Source organism: Cavia porcellus, unplaced genomic scaffold (assembly GCF_034190915.1).
Source record: "Cavia porcellus strain 051 isolate PalLab524CR breed Dunkin Hartley unplaced genomic scaffold, mCavPor4.1 scaffold_30, whole genome shotgun sequence".
Classification (NCBI taxonomy): Eukaryota; Metazoa; Chordata; class Mammalia; order Rodentia; family Caviidae; genus Cavia; species Cavia porcellus.
The window spans coordinates 18,021,740-18,046,782 of record NW_026947513.1 but is presented as its reverse complement, the minus strand read 5'-3'; the positions used below and the strand labels follow the sequence as shown (position 1 = coordinate 18,046,782).

The 25,043-nt window shown below is 41.0% G+C and overlaps 1 protein-coding gene across 1 annotated transcript in view; it reads left to right on the top strand.

Annotated features, from left to right (window-relative positions):
• Positions 1-25,043, top strand: part of Rell1 (RELT like 1) — a 64,426-nt gene that overhangs the window by 9,414 nt on the left and 29,969 nt on the right. The window contains exons 2-3 of the mRNA XM_003471534.4: positions 22,193-22,417; positions 24,288-24,359. Of these exons, the coding sequence (XP_003471582.2) occupies positions 22,193-22,417; positions 24,288-24,359 (297 nt within the window). The remainder of the gene's footprint in view (positions 1-22,192; positions 22,418-24,287; positions 24,360-25,043) is intronic.

Below are 25,043 nucleotides of genomic sequence, written 5' to 3'. Positions count from 1 at the left end.
TCTTTCAGTACTAGTAACATGCCAAGCCTTCTTAACCTGTATGTCTATGTAAACATTATGTGGTTTTCTAAGATTCCTTTAAAAGGGGGAAATTTGAAGAATTCATTAGGTGTTCTGTCTTATAATGTAATTTGGGAACACTAAATTTCAGTCTGTAATGGGCCTCTTAGATGCAAGTCTCTAACACAATCTTGTGAACTACCCACATTATAAAAAGTAGCAGGCCAGGATTTTCTGGCATTGGCAAGGTAGCAGACGGTTTCTAAACAGCGTTCCTTCACTTTTCTTTGCAAGTTTGTGCTATATGCTTGTGTGGCCTGAACGCTTTTATTGCTTCCTCAGTTCTTTTCCTTCCCTCCTGCTAAGGACACAGAAAACAGCCACAGCACAACACAGGCCTCGCCCAGCGCTGAAAGCTGAGTGATAGAGCCAGAAAACTGGTTTTGGGTGGCGGATTTCATGTACATCTTTGCCAAGTCAATATCTTTCGTTAGTCTTACAGGTAAAACTTGTAGATATTTCTTACCTACAGTGTGCAGTTAATTTAAAAATGAAGTTTTCCTTGAGATTAGGCTTGGTACTGTGTCAGTGTGTCAGATGGAAAACAAATTTAGTTTCTGTCCTGCACAGAGATGGGAACTGGAGAGTCAGTGCGGATCAGGTGAGGACAGGAGTTCCTTAGTGACAGCTGTGTGAGCAGAGACTCCAAAGAGGACCGGGAGACTCAGCTGTGGAGCACCTGGCATCCTTCGCTTGTTTTGCAGGCAGCATGCACTGAGCATGGGTTATGGAAGGGAGGACGGAGGACCAGAAGAGACCCTCAGTCACTGCCCTGTGACTGGAGGCCCAGATGCTGAGCTGAACAGGACCTGAGCTTCCCACAGGACCCCATGTAGTCAGAGAGCAAGGGAGAGGAGAGGGAGAAAGGATAAGAGAGAGAAAATGAGAGACAAAGAAAGAGAGAAAAACTAAGCAAATAATACTTGTTTTGTTCTGTATAGATTGCTAGAGAATAAATGAATAATATAGTCCTTTGTAAGTAACACAAATATGACCAATTCAATAAAATAAGTTTCATGCAATTCAAAGACACATACAAGCAGTTGTTTTCAGTTTAAGGAGTACCAAGAAATGAGTGCAGTGTATATGGTCATATTAATGGTATGAAAGCTAAGAAATGTTCATTAATGGTCAAAGCTAGTTATTTATGTATTTGTCTTCAGTTGGAGTGAATCCCTCAAAATTACACAAATCAGTGTGACTACTGGGTTCTGAACTGTTAAGCATTTTCTTTCTTTCCTGCTTGCTTGATCTCTCTTTTTCTTTCTGTGTTGGGGATTAAACCTAGAGCCTTTGCACTGCATCTTCAGCCTTTCTGTTCTTTCTTTTTAAAATTTAATTCTTTATTTAGAGACAGACCTTAGCAAGTTCAGTAGGTTGCCTAGGTTGAGCTCAAACTTGTCACCCTCCTGCCTCAGCCTCCCACAGTGCTGGGGTTATAGGTGTGTACCCAGCTCTAAGCATTTATTTTTAGAAGACTATAGGACATTTCATTTTTTAGTCCTATTGTTGGTCAAGTCCACATTGTTTTCTTCTCCTTCTAGAGCTAGAGAGATGTCAGTGTCAGGGTGATCAATATCTGTAAATACGAAAATGAGCCTGAGAATGATTTATGAATCCCTGCTTGGTTCTAGGCTCCATTTCTGTCACCTTCTAGGAGTTGATTTATTAATCTCTCTGTCTTAGAATGTGATCAAATGTTCAGGGCAAAGAAAAATAATCAGTGAAAGTCTTGTACCTTGGTTCTTCTGTGTTATGAAAATAGTAGTTACACAGACTGTGGACCTAGTCTCGGGATGAGTAGAAATGGGAGGAGACTTGAGAGAGGAAAGACAATTCTTTTGCTTGACCCATGTGATAGAATAGTTGACCTTTTCATGCCAGTTCACTGCTGCACCGTGGAATACTAGTAAGGAAAGACTCTTGACTTTGAGTCACGGTGGTGTAATAAAAATGTATGTATTTTGTCTCTTGTCCTTGATTTCTGGCACAGAACTCCTAAACTCCTTAGGGCTTATTACGTAGTGGTAGCGTCATTTGTTACTTATAATGAACCCTATTTAGGCTGTACTTAAGTTTATGCCAGTGAGGTGACTCTTGGTGGGGCTCCTAGATAGCTTTAGGATGGGACTGGTTGCCTAGGAACCCACTGTGTGACTACAAGGTGGGTGCTTCACCCCGGCCCCTATTCTGGAGGAGGTTGTGTTCAGATGCCAGTGGTCAGTGGCTTAGTCAGTCTCACCGGTGCAAAACAGCATCATTGAAAACTCTGAAACTCAGAGGCTGCGGGATCTTCTGGATGGTCACTGCAGAATGAGCTGGAAGGTGGTATATCTGGAAGGAGGCACTGTCCTTCTCCCTCATACTTTGCCCTTTATCTTTTGCCCTGCACATCTCTTCAAATTGGCTATTACAGAGTTGTAAGATTCATAATAAATCTGTGATCATAAATAGAGTTTATTCCTGAGTTCTCTGAGTCATTCTAGTAATCACTGAAGGTATGTGGGGGGGAATGATAGGAAGCCCCCAAATTTGTGTCAGCTGGGTTGTCCAGAGACCATGTTTGAGGTGGGTGTCTAAAGTGGGGATCATCTTGGGTGATGGGGTCCTTTACCTGTGAGTCAGCACTGAACTCTAGGCAGTTAGTGTCAGAACTGAATTGAACTTTGGGACCTCCAATTGTTGTTGGAGAAATGAAGCCATCAGGTTTTTCTCCTTGGGAAAAACTAACTCAGGATTTTTGAAACATTGTGCCAGAACTATCTGAAATTATACTTGTTTTCTATTTAGAAAACAGCTCAAAGGCATTTAAAATATCAGTAGAAAAAAAGCCAGGCTAGTGCCTTACTGTCTTGTGTGTTTATATTGTTTTACAGTATAATAAAGTGAAAGTCATAGCATTATATGGCTTTCTTCGACTCTGGTTTCCTGTGATATAAACCAAAGGTTTCACAGCATCATCTCTGCCTCCAGTGAGGAGAAATATCTAGTATGTTAATATTTTGGATTGTAGTTTTAGGCATTTCCCTTAGAAAGAGATTTCCAGTACTGTATTCTTCTTTATCGCTACAGCATTACCATATTGCAATTATTCAAATAGTTTTGATCTACGGCAATGACAGTTTCTTAACCTAATAATATTGAAGCACTTTATTGAGTTTGTTACTGATAGAATTTTCAGTGCAGAAGGGAATCATCTGATAGGATTTTTGGCACGGCTAAAAAGATAAGTATGAAGTAAAAGCGGCCTTTATTTTAAGAATGTGGAGAGAGACTGCATGACCCTCGGGTCTGGCATTCTCTCTGCCAGACACGTGGTGTGGGGGCATACGTGTAGCTTAGGTTTGGCTGGTACTTAAGGGGCATTACTGATGCATAGGTAGTCCATTGGTATTCATTTCCCACCACAGGTATATTGCCTAGGGGCGGGAAAGATGACCTCAAGATGGAGCCCCTTGGTTCCGCCTCTAAGGCTTCACCGGCTGCACTGTCCCATCTGGGGCAAAAACCTTTCAGTTACCTGTAATCAAATCCCAACTGTACTGATAAATACTAAGGTATTTTTGAAAATTTTATAAGTGGAAAATATAAAGATAACTTTCAAGTTCCACCCACCAAAGATAAATAGTGGATTTATTGGGAAAGTATTATCTAACAGGCTGATTTTTTCTACCTATAGAGCACCCTCTGCTTTCAAAAAATATTTTTGTGATTGTTCTGTGTTTAATTAAAATAAGAGAAAATGTAAAAATACAAAGCACACTGAAAAGAAAATAAAAATAATTTTAATACCACCACTCAAAGATAACCACTGTGAATGTTTGATTTCTTTGTTTGCCTTATAAAAATTGGGATCATAATATCACTGAATCTTGCTTTGCATATGTTTTTTCACTTAACATTTTTTCTTAGCAGTTGAGACTATTTTGGACAAAGTGGGACATGATAAATCTATAAACTTCCTATTTTAAGAATTAAAGGGAATTAGTATTTCTGAGAGGTAATCAGCAGTTTCAACCAACTTACATGCAGATTAGGCATTTAAATTTTGCTTCTTATAGATGATAGCACTTTTTTTAGTAAATTTTTTTTTTTTTTACTAAAAATAGATACATTTTCCTGGAAAAGACGTAAATTTTAAATGCATTCTCTTTTCCTATTAGGTAATTTGCTAGGAAAAACCATTCTGTCACTGCAAATTTATTATTGGATTAGTTGTGTAATGACTGTAGATTGTCCCTGTGAGGCTCTTTCCCAAGTACTCGAACATCATATTCCCTATAGTATAGGTGACCTATGAGTAACTGGATTCCATGGAATTTTAGTGGTTGAGGCAATCAAGTGTGGGGCTCTGGGGCTCTGGATCTCTGGAGCCAACTTCCTGGATAACAATCTCACCTTTGCTGCTTGCTGTGTGCCTGGTGTAAGTCACTTGATCTCTCTGTGCATAGTTTTTACGTGTATAAAATGGGATTAAAAATAATAGTGAAACAAGGAGATAATGGGAAGTTAGGCAGATAGGATGCTAGTCCTGAATAGTTAACATAAAGTAAACTAAAGGTTCCTGCTTAAGTGAGTTAACATACCAGATGGGTGGGATAATTAACTTAAGCAAACTGACCATTAGGGCCTAAAGGAATGCAAAAGTAAAAAAACAGGTCCCTAAACAAAGGGAGAGACTTGCAGGAAGTGAAATGCAAATGAAGCAACTTGTATTGAAGTCAAGAGTCCACCTGCAACCAAGAGCATGTCACTCTTGGTTGTCCCTTTCACTGGTCCCAGACACTGCAAACAAGGCCAAAGGACTTAACCATCTGTGGTGTCTGCCTTATGGAACCCCTCCCCAACTAGCAGAGAGCTTTCTCTTTTATTCTTTCTCATAAACACGCATTTGGCATTCACTACTGCTTGCTGCTTGTTGGCTTCAATCTTAGTTGCCCCAAAACAAGAACCCCAAGAGCTTGAGGAAGCTGGTTACAATAGTACCTACTTTAAAGGGTAAATGAGCTGTTATCGGTAGAGTACTTGGAATAGGAACTGTACAAATACGCATCAGTGTGTGACTGTTACTCATAATATTTTTTCTGTGTCTAGATTACTACTTCTGGTTTTCAGAGTTGTTTGAGTTTTGTGCTCATGACCTTCGCATTCATTCTCCACCTTACAGTCAGCTTCTCTATGGTTTTTCTAGGGTTTTCTTTATTGCTCCTGCTTAATCTTTTCCATGTTCATCTTTCCTGATCTGATGTTTACTTCCTCTTCGTTTCCCTCTTTATCCTTTGCACTGTCTCCAGAGCAGTTGTGGAGATTTTACACAGGAAATTTTGGCAAGGTCAGAACCTAGAGGCTCCACGGTTATTCACCTTCACTTCTCAGTTCTTAGATTCTCAGAAGCCAGATCACGTGTCGTCTTGCCAGAAAACTGCCTGGTTTAACCTATGACTAATTGGAAAACCCTCCGTATAGGGCTTTTATGGGTTTCTGCTTATTCATTATTGACTTCCTGTTCCTGGAAGGAAGTAAAGCTGCGGGCTGGTTGTGGGAATGTTGGGGGTAGGGGCTCACCACTGAGCTTCTGGTTCTGCCTCCAAGTGCCTTACCTTGTGGACTTACGGATTTTGTGTCATCTCCTGCCATCCAGTTCCTGTGGTCAATGATTTCTTCCTGTGTATTTGGCATGGGTCCCTGAAAGCTTTATGTGGACAGCAGCTGCTTTACACTGATAATAATAATTGCCCCTGGTAATAGTAATCATCTCAGCAATCCTAGATAAGCAATCACTGAGCATTTACTCTCCACTGAGCACGTGGCTAAACCTAAATTAATCTCATTTAATACTCAGCAATAGTTCACTTAATAAATAGGGAAACAGAGGCACAGAGAAATTCATCAGTCTGCCTGCAGCCTGCACAGCTAGGATGCAGGGTGAACACAGTGCAGCCAAGAAATAGCTGGCAGCCTTGGCTCAGAGTCTGGGTCCTGGCTGCAGCAAACCTCAGTTCCCAGCCATCCCCCAGTCACACGAGTGACTGTTCTTTATTTATTTCTCCATTTCTAAGGTGGGTTTAATAATAATCTCTATTTAGAATGGTGGAGAATGGGTGTGATGGGCAGGCCTGTCATCCTTGCATTGTGGGAGACTGAGGCAGGAAGATTGCAAATTTGAATCTAATCTGGGCAAGTTAGTAATATAATGAGACCCTGCCTCAAACCAACCGAACAAAGAAACTATTTAAGAAAAGGGCTGAGGATGTAAATCAGTGTGAAGGTCCTGAGTTCAATCCCTAGTTCTGGGGTGGGGACTGGGACAGTAAGCATTCAGTAAAGTTTAGTTGCTCTTGGGAGTTGGTAGTAGAGTAATTGAGCATTTTGGAGGCCTGGAATATGGAATCAAAACCCTTCATCACTCTGTGGGGATCCATCACTATTTCTCTGTCCCTCAGCCAGGTGGGGCTGGGGTAGGCCCTGGACCCAGGTTCCCTTCTGTAGCCCTTCTCAGCTGCAACTGCTCAGCTCAGCCCTGTTCCTTCCTTGTCCCCCCCCCCCCCCGTGGTTGCCTGGGTGCTGCAAATGGTTTAGCTCATTTCCCAAGCCCTCCAGGGCTCCCCCCCCCCCCCCCGGGCTTTGTCCTCTGCACTGGCTGGCTCTGACTTCCTGGGGATCTGCTCATTTCTGAAGGACACCCACTGGCCTGGCTGCTTCTGCTTCTGCTGGAAATGGCCATCTGGACCTGTCTTCTGCTTTCTGTTTGATGGCTTTTTTCTGGCACGTGCTTCTTAGCCTTTCTCCCATAGTTTATAAATAATTCCTGAGTTCTTGCTTGGCTTCTTACAAGGAATGTCCATGAACATATCTGTTGTAAATTTTGGACCTCTGGAAAGTCTGGCCTTTGGGTGAGGTTACTTAAGGTTGGATTTAGTGTCCCCTTAGATATCTGGCATATTGAAATGAGATGGAGTCCTGTGAAAACTGAGCTGAGGGCCAATTCTTAACGCTGGGCTTTGGAATGTGCTGCTATTTGTAGCCTTCTTTTGAGTCTTGCAAACTGGAGCCTTCCTCAGAATTGTGGAGCACAGGAGCATATTGGTGTACAGCACTGCCATCGTTCTACAAGAGCCAGCCCAAGAGGTGTGTGAGGCTGTGGGCTGTGTCACATGGCCAGCTCCCAAGGATACTCTCCTCATTTGTGATTTGGGGCATGGTTGAAGTTTGTCAGGTTGGGTGTAATTCACTGGACATTCTATCTTACCCAAGTAGGAACTTAGCCAAACCCATTTACCAAGTTAGAGTGACAGTGGACACTCCATTGATGACCCAGGAGTCCTCTTTTTGCTCCCACAGGCACCATATTTAATGTGGGTGTCTCTGGTGCCCTTGGTGATAGAGGTCAGAGGTGCCAGATAGGACGCCTTTCTCTCTCCTTGGAGACACAGAGGTACTCGATTTGAATCAAGTTTTCCTTTAAGTTCTGTGTCCCATTTGTGTCTGCTGACTGTGACCACAGTATTGCTGAGTGGTGTGCTCTTGTGATAGTGGCTGGAGAGATGACAGCTGAGTTTTAGTTTTTCTGCAGGAGTCATTTCCCTGTCTCTACCCAGTGCAGTAATGTCATGTTAGGCCTCTGGTTTCTTTTTAACACGAGGATATCATCTGACATTCTTGGGACTAGGGGTCTGAAATAAATTGAGTGTGACAGCGCATTGAAAAGCATCATGTTATTTGGACAGGGACTTTTATATCTTATACAACGTGTCTCTAATGTGTATGATTGAAATTTTCTTCCTTCTTTTCCTTTCCTCCCTCCTCTTGCCCTTTGTTCTTTTTGCTGGCCTCTTCTTTTCTTCACTCCTTCCCTTCCTCCCTTCTTCCCTCCCCCCGTCCTCCCATCCTCCCTTCTTTCTTTCCTGAAATATTTTCAGATGCCATGTCATTAACACTGCTGGTACAAATTATGTTTGTGGCACTTATCATAAACTCCAAGTGCAGTGGTTTGTGAGCATGATGTGAACACACATATGTGAGTGAGATGCCTTTCCACTGAAAGATAAAGTATCTTTCACTATTATCTTCATGACAGTTATAAAAGTATGAAATATATTTTAAACTGAGTGATCATTGGCTTTTTTTGCAGTTAAAATTAATACTGGGAAATTTCATGCTAATGAGATTTTTAAAAAAGTTAAGTCAGTACAGACTTTATCTAATTATAGCTAACTTTAATACTTTTTCATGCAGATGATTTTTACATTAAAGAAAGATGCATGTGGAGTTCATTGTTAACTGTATATGACAGGGCTGTTTGGAGGAAGGCAGCCTTCTAGCATTTTAGGGCAGTAGGATGGGCATAGGTTAACCTGGGCTGCAGGCGACCTCTCTGGTGTGCCATTCAGTAAAACCCACCGTGTTGTGGTTTGTGTCTGGATGCCCCCCCAAACCTCCTATGGTCATAGATGGGACTTTTTTCAGAGGTGGCTGGATCTAGTGTGTGTTATGCTTGGACTGTGAGTGCTACCTGCCCTAAGTAATCTGGGTAAGATATAAGGGATAGAAAGAATTGTTGTCCCCTGGTTGTTGTTTGCTACCTTGTGCCCACCATAAACTGTTTCTTCTCTGTGATGTCACCCTTCCTTGGAGCCAGCCAACTATGGACTGAAACCTCTACACACTGTGAGCTAAGTAACTGTTTCCTTCTCTAACTTTAGGTGTTGCGTATTTTGTCTCAGCAGTGAGAGAAAAGTAACTAAGACATAAGGCCATCTGCACTCTTACACTGCTGGTGAGTGTGGATCTTGAGTCCCAGTGCCTAGTTTGCTCCTGTCCAGCTGCACACTGGGGCTTATTATCCCTCATGCCTTGTTTTCCTCATTTGGAGATGGGGCAATGAGAGAACCTTCCTTATAGATGTTGTGGAAACGAGACAACACAAACATCTAGAACATCGTCAGACATAAACCCTCAGTCAATGCTGCTGTGTTAGTGGCATTAAAGTAGAAACTCATTCTTGATAAAGCATGCCCTTTCCAAACAACCCAAAGCAAATATTAGGTTTCTGAAGTTTCATTAAGGTCACTTCAAACAGATGATGTTTAATAAGAATTCCATTTATTACTTGAATGAGTATAGTTTATAATTGGGATGGTGCAGATGGATCTTTATTAAGTCTCCATGTTTGTCTTCAGGCCATCCAGCCCCTTTGAAAGAATCAACCAGGGCCAGTAAAGCTGTAGAAGTCTTGGAGCTGACCACACTGAAGATCACAAAAGGAGGAGAGACAGAGGAAGGAAGGAGGGAAGGGAGCAGGAAAAGAGTTGGCGGAGGGATTTCCAGGCCCTGTAGCTCTTTGGGCCTGTCCTTCCTTATAGGCCTTTGAGGACTCCATTTCTGCCCCCTGTCCCCTGGGGTGTACCAGGGACCCTCATCTTTTTCTCCCTCAGAAATGTGGTTGTGGCTTCCTGGCCTGTGTCCCAGAGCACAGTTGATGAGTTGACCTTCTTCCAGTCTGGGTCAGGCCTGGTCAGATGAGCTTTCTGTTGTCTCCTGAATGTAAACCATTATTTGAGGCAGCAGGAAGATTCCAGAAGCAGAAGTTGCACTCCTTGCTTCTGCCTTCCCTGGGAGCAGCTTGGAGTGGGTTGGGCTGTAGCCATTTGTGTGGATCTACATTCAACTGGGGAGTTTGTGACCTTAAGAAATAACTTCTAAGCCAGGTGTGGTGGTGCACCCCTGTACTCACAGCTGCTTGGGAGGTGAGGTAAAAACATTGAATGTTTGAGGCCAGCCTGGGAAACTTAGTGAGATCCTCTACTAAAATCAAAAACTATAAAAAGGGTAGGGATGTCGTGTAGAGTTGGAGCACTTTTCCAGCATGAGGGAGATTTTAGTTTCAATCCACAGCACATCCCTCATTGAAAATAAAACAAAACAGAAAACAAACAAACAGCAGCAAAAACAAACCCAAAGCAAAACAAAACAAAGCAAAATTTATCTCATTAATAAATCCCAGATAGAGTGGAAAGTGGTGGGGACTTTCCGTGACTCTATAAAGTAAAATTTCCCCAATTGCAATACAGGATGGAAAATATTTACATTTCATCTTTTTATAAGTTTCTGTATATTGACATCACATTTGTTCGAGTCCTTTGTTCTGGGAGCAGCTGGAGGTTCAGGATGATTTTCCTTTGTTCTCCAACCTCCTGCCTGTCAGGAATGTTTGTTCCTTTATGTCCAGCAAAATTCATTTTTTTCTTTTGAGGTTTAATATTCAAGTACTGTTTCTTCCTGGATGGGTCTCATTACTTTTCTCCTTAACACTGTGTATTTCCATAAGTAAATCCCAGTTTGGGATGGAGGTGCATCCCAGGCAATTCCTTTTTCATAATGGGGTTGGAAATAGAAGTGCATTTTTCCACTTAAAAATGATGATTATCATTAATGATAATTGCTCAAGTGACGCTGTACACTGGGGGTTCTGACACTGGGATTCCTGGTCTGTGCAAGTATTTCTGCGGAGCTGTGTGTGTACTTCCATCTGTTTCTAAAGCGGTTTTTGTTGCGCTAAATCAGACTTCAGTACTCCTGTGTCATGGTAGTATTTTGAGAATTTGGACAAAATAAAGAGCAGTGAGATTAGGTGTGTGCAGTAGGGGTGGTGTGACTTTTTCTGGTGGATGGACTTTGCTGTCGAGGCTCTCTGGGGTCTCACCCTGCTCCCCACCCTGTCACAGCTGCATGAGAAGGGAGGGTGGGGCTGCAGTAGCTGTTTGTCAGGGAGTTGATTGGAGGAGGCTGGTGCAGCTTAGGTTTCACTACAGAGCTTAGCGCCTATTTATGTACTGACTCACGCTGTCCTCCCAGCCCCATATAAGCTCACTTGGTCTCCCCATCCATTTTAAGCTTCTTGAGTTTGGGGAAGGATGTGTCTCCATAACTGAGCCGTGTGAAGGAGTTTTAGAGGCTTGACTTTAGTTATTTCCATAGCCATAGAAAAACAACTTTGGAAGGTTATGTAGAATATTCTTTGCTTCTTTGCTTCTTCTGGTTTTATTTATGTATGTAATGGATTTAAACATAAAGGTGGTGGTTTTGTACTACCCAGGAAGTCCTAGCACTACTGTGGTAGGCTGGAGAGGCAGTCTGTGCACTTATTACCAATGCAGCCCTGAAACAGATCTGCTGGGCTCTGTCCAGGCTCTGGTGTTTAACCGCGTGACCCTGGGTACTGTCCCTTCCCCGAGCTTTCCTTTTTGCTTTTTTGAAATAGTAGTGCCTGCCTTACTATGTTGTGACAACTAGAAACCCTTGAGATCTATGGCCTAAACTCTAAATTGTATAACTCCTTCCTACCCCCTAAGGTCTAATTGAATCTCATAATGTCTATGCAGCAAACCAAGTCGAATTGAGATTGCAGATTGCTATGTATCAGGATAGTATGCATTTTGCTACCAGCGGAGTTTGTTAGTTTTTTTTTTTTTTTTTTTCTGTAAAATCAGTTGTAGGAGAGGTGGTGGAGTATGGGCTTCTGTTTTTATGTCCAGTAGCGTGCACCCAGAGTGATCTTTGCACTGGGCTACAGAGATTCAGGAGTTATGAGAACTGTGAAGGATATAGGCTCTTGTTGGTAGGTTTTTAGATGAGTCACCCAGAGGGTGGCTTGTTCAGTGTCACAGAGGTAGCTGGTGGCAAAGATGGATGAAAAAAAAACCCTTTAGAGAAATGCATGTCTCGCCATCTCAGTCAGTAATCTAGACCAAGAGTAGAATGTTCACGGATACTATGATTTAACTGTTAGCTTTTAAAAAGTATATATGTAGAAGTGTTTTCAAAGCTATTTTTCAGTCAACCTTGGCATGGGTTGTCTGCTCTCTAGCCAGGTCTCCTTCCCATCAAGTCTGTTGGGTCTCTGCTGGGAAATCCTAGCTGCTGAGAATGCACACCCTTTCCTGATAAGAGGGGCAGAATTACTCTCAGAGCTAGGAAGGTGCTCTTGGCCTTGGTTGACACAAAGGCTTGGGAGAGGTTCCAAGGGCCTCCTCATATAGTCTCTGGTGACTGTCTTTGTTTCATTATTGGCAACCCTCACACTGTGCCCACTAGGCTTGAGGAATGCCATTTCTAGGCCACCCCATCTCAGCCCCTCTGAATAAGAGGTGAGTTGGAAATATGACTTTTACTTGGAATCGAGCTAGAAAATTGTTTTTGGCTTTTTTTAGGTTGACTTCCAGCCATCTCTTATACCTCTTCCTTACTTCCCTGCTGTCTTCCATCTTTTTTTTTTTAACCCTAGTCTTCATCTGGAATTTTCTCAGCAGGATCTTAGCAAAGCACACATCCATAGAAAGTGCTAAGAATATAGTGAACTGACCAAATGCCTAAGCGACAAACACTGTCCTTTGTTGGATGTCATTTAATGCTGCGGAAGGGAAACCAGTCTGAGCTGACTAATTGTCTGAATGGCACTTGCTTTATGCTGATGATTCTCACACTGAGGTGATGGGTTTGTTCTTGGAGAGGCAGCTAGGCTGTGGGGACCCAGGGTATGACATTTGTAGGGTGAGCTGTGGGGTTGGGGTTGGGGACTGAGGACACATTTACAGTTGTTCACTTCATAAACTGCTTTGGAGTCTGTCTGATAGGGAAGATTTCTAAACATGCCAAGTGTCTTGCTGGGCTCCTTAGAGCCCCAAATCCCATGATTTTGAAGTTTGGGGAGTCTGTCATCTAAACTGAATTGTAAAATGAGAGAGAACAGCCAGCCTTTAGCATTTCAACAGAAGAGAATGACTGAATGATGAGATGTTGAAAAAAGCAGTTAGAATATTCTTTTAACAGGCATTGATGGTTGAGTACTGCACTCTTGTAACCTTACTTATGTAGACAGTGAGGGTAACAAGCAAGTGGGATCCATTCTACCTGGTTTGAAACCAGGCACCACCACTTGGTAGCCGTGTGACTTTGGGAGCCTTGCCTAACCTTTCTGTGCCTCCATTTTCCCATCTGGGATAACATTCCCATCGGGATAACACTGGTGAGCGTTTTATAGCTTTATCATAAATATTAAATGCTTCCATACTGCTGCCTCCTGAGTGCTCTATGATTGTGATAGTACTCTTTAGTAGTCATAGCGGAGTAATGGTGTCAGACGCCAAGCACTTCTGGACTCTTCTCAGTCTACACTGATAACTTCCTTATGTTATCGCTGCTGACTTTCCACTTGTCCCTTGCTCTCCTGGGCTTTGCATGCTGCGTTACACTCCCCCAGCATGTTAGTACAAGTGGAGGTATGGGGCGTGCATACCTCCTAGAAAGCTTCTGGGAACTGACATCACTGTCTCCATTTTTCAACCCAGGGAATCTAGCTTCTGCCTTGCTTTTTGGTTCATTGGAAATGACAGTAACCAAGGCCTCCCCTGGGGTCCTGGGGTCCTGCCCTGGTCCCACCCCACTGTTTCACTGTCTTATAAATGGCTGCACCCCATCCTTATAGGACTTACCCTCTGTGTGCCCACAGACCTGAGTCTTATAGTCTGTGTCTGCTGGTGGTCTCAGTGCCAAGGGCTGTGACTGGCGTTGTTCTGAGAGTTGATTTTCCTTCCCATTTTATTCTGTTTTTTCCAAATTATTTTCTTTTATTTTTTGGGTTTTAAAGGAATGTTTATATCAGGAAAGTACAGAGAAATAGGGAGTAAAATCCAGCAAGAGAGAAGTTTAAAAACTCCAAATGGCTTCCTAAATTAGAAACCAAAGGTTTCCCATGTGTTCTTAGGAAAGTTGTATGTGACCCAATTTGTAGCTTTTTCTTCTCAAGTTTTTCTAAAGATTCCTCTAGGTTTTTTTTTTTTTTTTTAAAGGAAAAAAATAAAAACAGTGATACAGAATTAGAAAACAAGATAACAGGAGATTAACAATGGTTAATATATTGTGTATTGTTATGTTCAAATAATAAGACCTAGACATGATAAAAAAACTATATCTTCAGATAATGAGATATAGACATGAAAAAGTGATCAAACAACGTAAACATAGACTGTTCTTTTCAATGAATACAGATTAGTAGTATAATTATCTATCATATATAAAATTGCTTTGTTTTTGTTTTTTCGTAAGAAAGTTTAACATGAATACGACTCTCCCAGCAAATTTTTAGGTACACAATACACTGCTGTCAGATCTGTAGAAATTTTGTGTGTGTGTAACAGAAACTTTATACTCTTTGAGTGGCAACTATTAGTTTCATCTTCTCCCATTCTCTGGCAAGCACCATTCTACTCTTTCTTTATCTCAGTTTGGCTTTTCTGTGGTTTGGCTCTTTGTGATTTTAATTATCTGTGGCCAACTGTGGTCTGAAAATATTAAGAGGAAAATTGTTGAAGTAATATATTCATAAGTTTTAATTTGCACACTATTCTGAGTAGCGTGATAAAATCTTTGGCTGTCCTGCTGTGTCCCGCTTCATGTGGCTTGGGACGCAAATCTCCCCTTTGTCCAGGGTGTCCATGCAGTTGTACCGCCAGCCTGGTAGTCAGTCACGTGGTAGTCTCAGTTATCAGGTTGTTTCCATATCACTGTTTTTGTATTCAAGGACTGCTTATTTCACTTAATAATGGTCTCTAGTGAAGAATATGAGGCAGAAATTCAGGTAAGCCAAAGAGAAGCTGTAAGGGCTTCTTTTACATGGAAAGTTTAAAGACCAATAAGATTTTAAGAGAGGGACCACATTTCTGGAAAGTAGCAATAATCAATACAATGCATATTGTCATAGTCATAGAAGTTGTTCAAAGTACAAGATCTAGGCACATTTTTGTAGCTTTTATTGTAATACATTGTTATAATCTTTTATTTATTTTTATTCTCATACTATACCCAATTTAAAAATTAAGCTTTTTCTTAGGTATATGTGTATAGGAAAAAGCATAGTATGGAGCAGGTTTTGGTACTATGTGGTGACTTCAGGTGTCCACTGTGAATCTTGAAATGTGTTCCCTGAAGATAACTGGGAGAGGTGCTGTATTTTAGATACCTCACCTAAGTGGAGTCATGTGGTGTTCTCCTGTGGCTGACTTACTTTGTTTCATCCCTGTTATTGCATATGCAGATCCATAGACTCCATTGGATTGTACTCCGTAATTTATCCCTTCATCTATCAATAGGTATGTAGGTTTTTATACCTATTGTGAATAATGCCACATGAAACAGTAGGTATCTCTTCCCAATCCTAATTCCAGTTCTCTTGGATTCATATCCAGAAATAGGATTGCTGGATAACATAGTAGTTCTGTTTTACTTTTTGGAAGACCCTCCACACTATTTGGCATAGCAGTGGCACCACTTTCAAAATCTCTTCCTAATTCAGTTACTCTCTCATATAGCATTTTACCCAGCTGGTCACTCCTTGCTTCTGGAAACTTCTCTGTTCTTTTTTTCTTTTCTTTTCTTTTTTTTGTCTTTTTCGTTTTTTTTATCGGTACCAGGGATCGAACTCACGACTGCCTGCTTGCAAGGCAGGCGCTTATGCCGCTGAGCTAAACCCCCAGCTCCCATCTTCTCTGTTCTGAGTTTCCTTGGCTCCTGGTGGAGCAGAGCCATTGCTTGGTGAACTTTTCTCTGGATGTTCCCCTGTTTACTTGTATGTCTGCATGCTTGTCTTAATCCATTTGGGCTGCTACAACAGAACACCACAGACCAATTAGTTTGTAAGCCACATAAATGTGTTTGATTTACAGTTCTGGAGGCTGGGAATCCAGGAGCATGGCATGAGCATCTGTGCAGGGCTTCACGCTGCATCATGACATGGGAGAAAGGAAAGTGAGTATGTGTAACAGAGAGAGAAAGGATAGAGGCCACACTAGTCCTTTGATCAGGAGCCTGCTCCCATGACAACTCATCACTTCCAGGATAATGACATTAATCCATTATAAGGGTGGAGTTCTCATGGCCTAATCACTTCCTAAAGGCCCCACCTCATAATACTATTACCACAGCCTTTAAATTTCAACGTAAATTTTGGAGGGGACATTCAAACAACAGCATTGTTCAAAACTGATGTCATGATGTCCTCCCCATGCCAAGTGTGTTAGTTTGCTAGAGCTACATGGCGAAGTTCCATCAACTGGGTGGCTTTAAACACCCTAAGTTTATTGTCTTATGCACTTCTGGAAACAGATCCAGGTATCAGCAGGGTTGCTTCCTTCCTATGGCTGTGAAAGGGATTCTGTTCCATGAGTCTGTCCTGGCTTATGGTGGTTTTCTGGTCATCTTGTGTTTCCTAGCCTGTAGAACCGTCATCAGGTCTCTGCCTTAGTCCTCACATGGTATTTTTCTTGTGTCCGTATCTGTCTCCAGATTTTGTATAGACATCAATTAAATGGGATCTGAATCTTCCCAGTGACCTCATTTTGACTAGATTGCCTTTGTAGAGATATCTTGTCTCCAAATATTGTTACATCCTAGACTACTGGTTGTTAAAAATTTCAGTTTGATTGGGGTTGATAAAATTCAGTGCATAACATTGAACAAAATTGCTTTGTCTAGATATTTTCCATCTCAGTGGAGAGCAGCAATGTCCCCTGTGTTGGGCGTGGGCATCATCTTTACATGTCACTTGCTGATACATTACTTTGGGGTCCAAGAGCTTGTGGAAATTGGAGACAAGATTTTGAAGATGGTCAGAAACCACTGTGCTATGTCTTTAAATATGTATAACCTTGGTACAAAGGTAATACATAATAATTTAGAAAGTTACAGAAAAAAATGAAGATAAATTTTATTCTACTGTATAGATCACTTAATATTTTAATCTTTATATAGTTCCTTCTTGAATTTGGTTGTTTACTAGTTAGATCACATTATATGTGTAGATACCATATCTCCACAGACTCTTCATGAATAGTTTTAAATGGTGCATATTATTCCATCAAATGAGATACAATATCAACATATTTTCTTTTTATCCTGTTATCAAACATACAGGTGTTGCTATTTTTTGACTCTTAAAATAACGCTGAGACTCTTAGCTATTAATTTGAACTTAGCCAATAATATTTTCATAATTCAGACATGATTCATCTGCGGGTAAAGGAGAAAGAGAGACAGTGTTTCAAATCAATTTATTAGTGTTAATTAAAATAAAGCTAAGCATAAATAGATTAACAAGTGTTTTAGGCATTATTTGTAAATAATTACTTTGTTATTTATAAGTTATTATTCATGAAAATGTTTAGGTGGATCATAGTACCATCTTTAAATTAGCATATGTTTGACATTTAATAATTATATTCATTTTGTGAATAAATAAATATAGATGGAAAGTGTATTGATCATCTAATCCCTTTTCCCCTTCTGATCCTCCCCTCTCCCTTTTTTCCTAGTTCTCCTTTTCCATTTTCAAAACTTAGATTTTCCGAGCAACAGTTTGCTTGTCAGCTATTCCCTGTAAGTCCTTAACAGAGCTGAGCAGAACTTGTAGGGGTGATGGAAATGTTCTTTATCTGACCTGTCCAGATGGTAGCTGTTAGCCAAATGTGACTGCTGGGTACTTGACCTATAGTTAATACAATGGAGGAACTAAAATTTTTATTTTAGGTTCTGCTAACTTCAGTTTACATTTAAGTAGCCACATGTAGCTCTAATGGCTACCATATTGGGTAGTGCAAGTCTATAATGACGGTGACTAATACCTTTCATAGCCCTAAGCTTTTCTTAATCACTCTTCTGAGTGGTTTACATATTAATATATTTAATCCTTCCAGTGACTTGATGAAGTAGACTGTGGTTACTATTACTCATTAACACATTTTTCAGAAGCTTCGTGGTGTCAGACACCAACAATGATTGGTTTGGCTTAAGGATTAACAATTTGGGTTGAGTTCATCAGAGATATCTCATCTTTGCTCCTTGAAGATGGGCAGTAGATCTGTTTTTAAGCCGGCTTAGTTACTGTTTGGCAAGTTAGTGCCCACTGCTGGTCTCTGTCCAGGGGGCAGGCAAGATGTCCTCAGCACAGTTGCTGGGTTCCACTAGCAAGTGCCACAAAATAGAGGAAGAGGAAACTGTCAGTTTCTTCAGACCTGAGATCAGGAAATTGACAAAGCATCAACTCTGACAAATTCTGGGCCAGCAGAACAGCGTGTGTGTTGGTGGAAGAGATAGAGACTTTACTCTTCAGGGTCGGAAGTATCAAAATATTGGGAGCCATGTCATAAAGTTATTGGAGATGGGGATGGTCATTTGATTTCATCTTACAGATGAGGAAACTGAAGAAAATGAAATTACTTGCCCAAGCTGAGTCTACTAAGTGGCCAAGCTATCATTTCTGTAAGGTAGTCTGCGTTTTTAACCATGGTGCTATATTTTCCTCTCTACATAATGTATATATTTTAAGAATTTAGATTCAAGAAAAGCATGCATGGCGGCACACACCTATAATCCCAGTGTTCAGGAGGCTAAGGCAGGAAGATCACAAGTTCAACTCTAGCCCTGACGACTTACTGACTTGGCACTTAGTGCACAGGCCCTGCATTCAGTCTCCTGTACCACATACCTTAACAGAGATTCATAGCTCATTTTTTTTTCATGGTGCAATAATTATGAAATGAAGTGAATTATACATGCTTGTGAATCACAAAGCCTTGTAAATATGTAGTAAGTGTAAGTAAAGGTTTACTCGATGTCAAATTCATAATGAAGAAACATCCTCAGCTGTCTGATCCAAGGGATGGTGCTTGGTTCTCATCCCTTCTGCTTTCATTCCATTTTCCCCACTGCCACTTAAAGAATTTAACAGTGACCCAGACCAGATTGAAATGGACCGTGATTCTGAGGAAAATTCAAGTCTTCACTTATTCCCATTGTATGGAAAATTCATTGGTAAAATCAGTCAGTCATTCAATCAATCAAACATTTAGAACTGTAAATGAGGCTCAGTAAATGTTCCTGGTTGTTACTGATAGTAAGGCTTAAAGTTAAACCCTAATTTAGACAGTAAATTTATTTTGTAGTTTAGGGATGGATATATATATATACACATGCACGTGCGCACACACACACACACACACGTGTCACTGGTTAGCATGGATTCTTAGCCACATATAAGATGGCAATTATATATGGGCCAGTGTATAGATAAAATAAAATAAAATGAGCTTATTACAGGAAAGCAACATAGACATACCTGAGATGGCTATTCCACAGTCGGAGCTGCACTGGACCAAATTCGTGTCTCACATTTATAGGGTCTCACCCTAGTTTCCCACACATTCTGCTTGTTTTTTATCGGGCAGCACCTTCTGAGTCCTGTTAGCTGCCTGCCTCAGTTATATATTTACACCATGGAGTCAGCCTGTGGGTTGAAATCTGTCTCTGTAAGTTGTTCCCTCTTTGGCCTTGAGCAAGTGATTTGGCCTGCTTTAAAGTCCTGTTAGCTCCCCACCTCACATGCACACAGTCATGTGTTGCTTAATGATGGGAATATATTATGAGAACTGTTTTGTTAGGTGATAGTGTATTTACACACTTCAGTGGTATAGCCTGTTGCACACTTGGGCTGTAAGGAGCAGCTAGTTTCTCCTAGGTGCCAAACCTGTGCAGCGTGTGACTTGTATTAGGTTTCATGATGTTGGTGTAAAATACGTGATACCTACCACTTAAAGGAGAAGGGATTTACAGTACTGAGGCTCAAGGTTTCAGTCCATAGTAGTCCAGGTGCCAAGCAGAAACATGGTGGAGGAGTGTGGTGGGGCAAATCTACTTAGTTCATGGGAAGCATAACAGGTGAACAGCACCAGTGAGAGAGATGTCCTCCAGAGACCACCTCCAGTGACCCATCTCCTAACAGACTATCAGTGGTTATAATATCCTGTAATCCACCCACCTTTCCATAATTCAATCAGATTGATAGTTAAGCTTAACTGTCACATTACTATACTGAATACTATTGGCAGTTATCACACAGTTGGTAAGTATTTGTGTACTAAAATGTAGAAAAGGCACAGTGAAAATACTAAGTGATAGAAATTCTTAAGCTTCATTATAATCTTGGAATCCACCCTAATATATGTGGTTCCTTGTCGATCAAACTGTCATTATGCAGTGTGTGTTGTATATATACTTTCTTGGGAGAGAAATGAGAAAAATGTAAAGATTATCTCAAATATTAGAAGTTGCCTGATAAAATAATGAATGCAGCTTTCACAAACTGAAGGAAACAGTTTGCTTCCCAGTTCAAAGCCAGTGGATTTGTCCCTGTGAGAGAGAGGTGGTCCTTTGTTCCATGGCTTCTGATTTGTGCATTAAGCTTTTGTTTGATACTGTTTGTGGCCATGATGCGCTCTGCTCAGTTCACACTACTTTTTGGTTCAGTGCAGTTATTCTTTTCTTACCAAATATTGTTGAGAAACATTATAGTTCAGTGTCTCTAGCTTTCTAGTTTCTGCATTTCTTAAGTGGTATCTATGAATCTTCTTGATATGGAAAGCCCCATGTTGTTTCACAATAATGTTGCAGATGCTGAGAGTTCTTCAGCCAAATTCCACATTTTCCTTGAGTCTTTATTCTCTGAGCCCTCCCTTCCTTGCTGTCTTTCTCTCTTTATTTGTCCATATTGTGATACTTTCAGGGTTTTCTGTGCTGTTTGATCTTTCTCTTAATCAGCCGTACCTTACGATTGGCTGCTCTGGGTTTTTTCCATCTTATTCCAGTGGCCATGTGGCATTCCCACAGGCCACTGTGTCACTTTCTTCTGGTTGATGTGGCTGATCTTCCCTCTTTTCTAAACCAAGCTGCCTCACAGAACAGCTTCTCTCCTCTTCATGTCATTAGATAGATCCCCAGTGTGATTTTTCCCCCAGTGACTGAATGTTCTTTCTGCGTCATTTCTTGCCATCTGTCATGAGCTGTCCATGTGCTAACTTGCTCAGAGCCTGTTTTTGATGCTACCTACAAGCTCTGAGGTGGCAGAGCCTGTGCTTTATGTTGCTTATTGTTCTTCCCAGCTTCCAACAGGGGGCTTGTCACATAGTAGGTGCAATAAATGATTGATGCATGGTTAAACAAAAGCACAGGCTTCCTTTTTTATATTGCTATTCTGCCTCATTATTCCATGTTCTTTACATTCTATGTATGTTACTTTACTAAATTCTGTAAAAAATAAGCTCCATGAGGGCAAGACCTTTGTCTATTTTGCTTAGTGTGATACACTTGTTCCCAGGTACCTAGCATGGTGCTTGGCAAGAAGGTCATGTTTTCATATTTCTGTGACATAGTCATGTTCAGTAAATATTGCTATGTTTCAGAAATGGTTCTAAGTGTTTTGCATGCAGTCATTTGTTTCATTTTCACGTTGACCTTGCGAGAGTGGGTAGATACTGTGTAAGAAATGAAGGTATTGAGATGTTAAATCATTGTTCATTATCACACAGCTGCTGAATGCTGGTGCTGGGTGTCCAATCCAGGGACCCTGCATGTATGCTTTTAACCACTGAGTACTATGCTATAAGGCCTCTTAATACTTATGTGCATATTCTATCCTGAATACATCACTAAAACCCTGTATCTTCATTGCATACTCTCTAGGGATTCTCAGTAGATGAAGACGTAATAGTTGACCTCAAGAGGTTTAAAAAGCCAAAAGTGATTCAGAGTGGGACCGAGTGTGTGAATGGCAAAGGCAGGAACTTGGGCAGTTGCAGTCCCATCCTGGGTTCTTGTCTTTTGTGCTAGGCTGAGGGACCCTCACCCGCACATTCTTGGCAGGCCTGAGGTTTGGGGAGCACACAGACACTGATTGCATATTTATGTTTTATTTATTTATTTTTATTAGTACATGCTTATGGTACATAATTCCTTGTGTGAAGTTGGTACCTGTACATAACAAATTTTAATGGCTTTTTAACTATGCCCCCTCTTTTCTGCTCTCCCTGCATTGTTTGGTCCCATTCTCACTTGAGAAAAATCTGTCTTTCTACTTCTTACTGTCTATTATTTTGCTCTTTATTTGTAGTTTGGGTTTCTCGTGTAAGAAAAACCACACGGTATTTTCCACTTGTGTGGGCACTAATTTAATATGAACATTTCCTGAGGGTCATCAGGGATTTTGCCCCTCGCAGATATCTAACACGGCTGTGCCTGTTCCTTCCTGTAGACAATGGTGGCAGCCACATGTTGCACTCGAGGACAGAGACGACCCCGTCACCTGCTAACAGTACTGGGAATGGACACCCAGAGTACATTGCATATGCGCTTGTCCCTGTGTTCTTCATCATGGGTCTTTTTGGCGTCCTCATCTGTCACCTGCTTAAGAAGAAAGGCTATCGTTGTACCACAGAGGCTGAGCAAGATATCGAACAGGAAAAGGCTGAAAAGATAGGTAAATAACCTGAATTGGTTCTGTTGGTGGGATAGGAATAGTGAGACGGTTTTTACCTAAGAAGCCATGCATATATACTTCCTATCTCTGCAAGGCACAGCTCGGTTTAGAAGTGTACCTTTTCCAGGAATCACAACTAGAGTTGAAACCTTGCTTTCCTGGCTATGTGGTATTTACCTACACTGGTCCTGTGACCTGAGGCAAGGTACCTGTGCTTGGAATCTCTGCTGTATATAATTAAGCTGAAATTTATTTCTAATTCATGTAATTGACATATTAATTTTATTTAAATGAGAATAATTTCCACTTTGTAGGATGGTTGTGCAATTTAGAGAGAAGTTTCATTAGTGATTGGCACATACGGTTTCTCAGTAAACATTAATCCTTACAATTATGACTGAATCTGACTCTAATAAGAATAGTGGGAAAGTTAAATAAGTCTCATCATTTTTGTAGTATTACTTTTGCATTCTGTAGTGTTGCATTGTTGTTTTGTCTTAAGTCTGCATGATTGACATGTATGTTTATAAAGTAAATGACTGTGGGAACAGAACAGTAAAGTATGGTAGGAACTAGTGCCTTAGCATGGATAGCAATGTTCCTTCCTTTCTTTCACCTGGAGTCTTAGGGAGTGTTTGGATAAATCTGAGACATGAATCCTGTTTTCCTGTCATTTCTCTCCAGTCATATTTTCAGGAGGTTTTCTAACTTGGGCTTTGAGTATTAGTAGGTAACTCTCCACATCCTGTTGAGCCCCATATGGGCAATCTTTGCAGAGAGATGACATTTGGAGTAGGTCACAGAGCAAAGCCATAGGATGACAGAGGGGAGATTCCTCACTCCTTGCCAGCTTGCTGGACTGTTTATCTTTTCCGCCCCCACTGACCTTTAAGGCTGAGGCAGAACATGGGCAGGATGAGTCATGTGTAAGCTTATGACCAAACCAAAGCTGAATGTTTGTCAACAGAAAGTGGGGCCTGCCCCCTGCTCGTTCACTGCTGTGTGTAGGTTGGCTTGGCCATCCACTTCCAGGCTGTGCCTCTGCACATGCATGTTCATGTTTAGACAGTAGCCAACCCAGGGTGGCCCCTGAACACCTTGGTTGTTCTTGGTGAGCTAGAATAGAGGTTTTCACCCTCTCTCTTCGTTCTTGGTATAGTGAAACACATTATACAAATTATACAGTCTGATTGGAGCCTTGATACTTTTTCAATGACTATCACATTTTATCACAGAGACCCCAAAGTGTACTTTGTGGGCAGATAACCAGGGTCAAAATTTAGATAATGGAGCTGGAGATTTAGCTTAGTAGCTCAAGTGCTTGGCTGGTAAGTGCAAGGTCATGAGTTTGATTCCCAGTTTTAGAAAAAAAATTAGATAATCAGGAAATATTTTCAAAAGCATAAGAGAGTTTTATAAATAAGAATGACTAACTCACTTAAATAAATCAGTACTCTTAAATTTGTATAGTAGCTGAAATGAAAAGCTAAGGGAGTTTGTTTCTTTTATTAGCTTTCTTCTTTGCATTTCCTCTAAGGGCATAAGGAAATGATGAGAAAAACAGTGGCAGTCAAGAGTCCGTGAGTGCATTTCTATACTGTTGTGCAAAATGAGTTGATATTTGATCCGGAGAAGAGATTGGTAAATAAGTCCGGTACTTTCTTTTTATGTTTGTTATGCCAATAAGCGCAACAATACGTGACACTAGAAAGTTTGGGTCTGAAGGCAGGAAGTTAGAATCTCTGTAGCCCGCATGACCTGCTGAGTTTTCTGGAAGCTGTTTAGTGCTATCTTGGGCTCTGAGACTGAATGTCTAAGTGACTTCCTGTGAGTGGCCAGGTGTGACATGCTCTCCCCTCTTCTCTTTCAGAACTGAATGACAGCATTAATGAAAATAGTGACACTGTTGGGCAGATTGTCCACTACATCATGAAAAATGAAGGTATGGATATTTTAGGGGTGTAGAGCAATTGAGAATTCTTGTTTTATCACAAATCTGCTCTGAAGAGTCAGGATTAGTATAGGCTTTCATTGATTTTACCTAAACTCACTAATTCCTAGGCTTTCCACTTTATCCAGCCTTAGGGAATTCACGTTAGTGTTTTTGTGAGTGCCAGTTGATCTTAGTGTTGTGGGAGCCAGCCTTGGGGCAGATCGTTTCTCTTCAAATCCTGGTCTCCCAGCTTACAAATTGTGTGCCATTGGGAAAGTCACATTACTCATGAACCCTCAGTTTCCGCTTATGAGACGAGGTCATAATAATATTTACCTTGTAGCGCTGTTGCAGACCAGCACATGAAATGCTCAATATAAAAGTAAGCACTCAAATATTATCTATTTATGGTACTTGAAATTTTGTTTAAAACATATATAAAATTTGCTGTTGTAACTGTTCTAAAGTGTGGAATTTGTTGGCACTGAATTCATCCACAGTGTGGTATAAACATCACTACAGATAGTTCCAGACTTCTTATCACCCCAAACCGAAACTGTTCACATGGAGCGCTCACTGCCTGTCCTCCTCGTCTTCCGTCTCTGAGATTTGTCTCTTTGGTTTCTGTGTCACCTGTTCTTATGTGTGAAAGTGTTTAGGAAGCTCACCCCTTAAAGAATCTGTGTCTTTTCC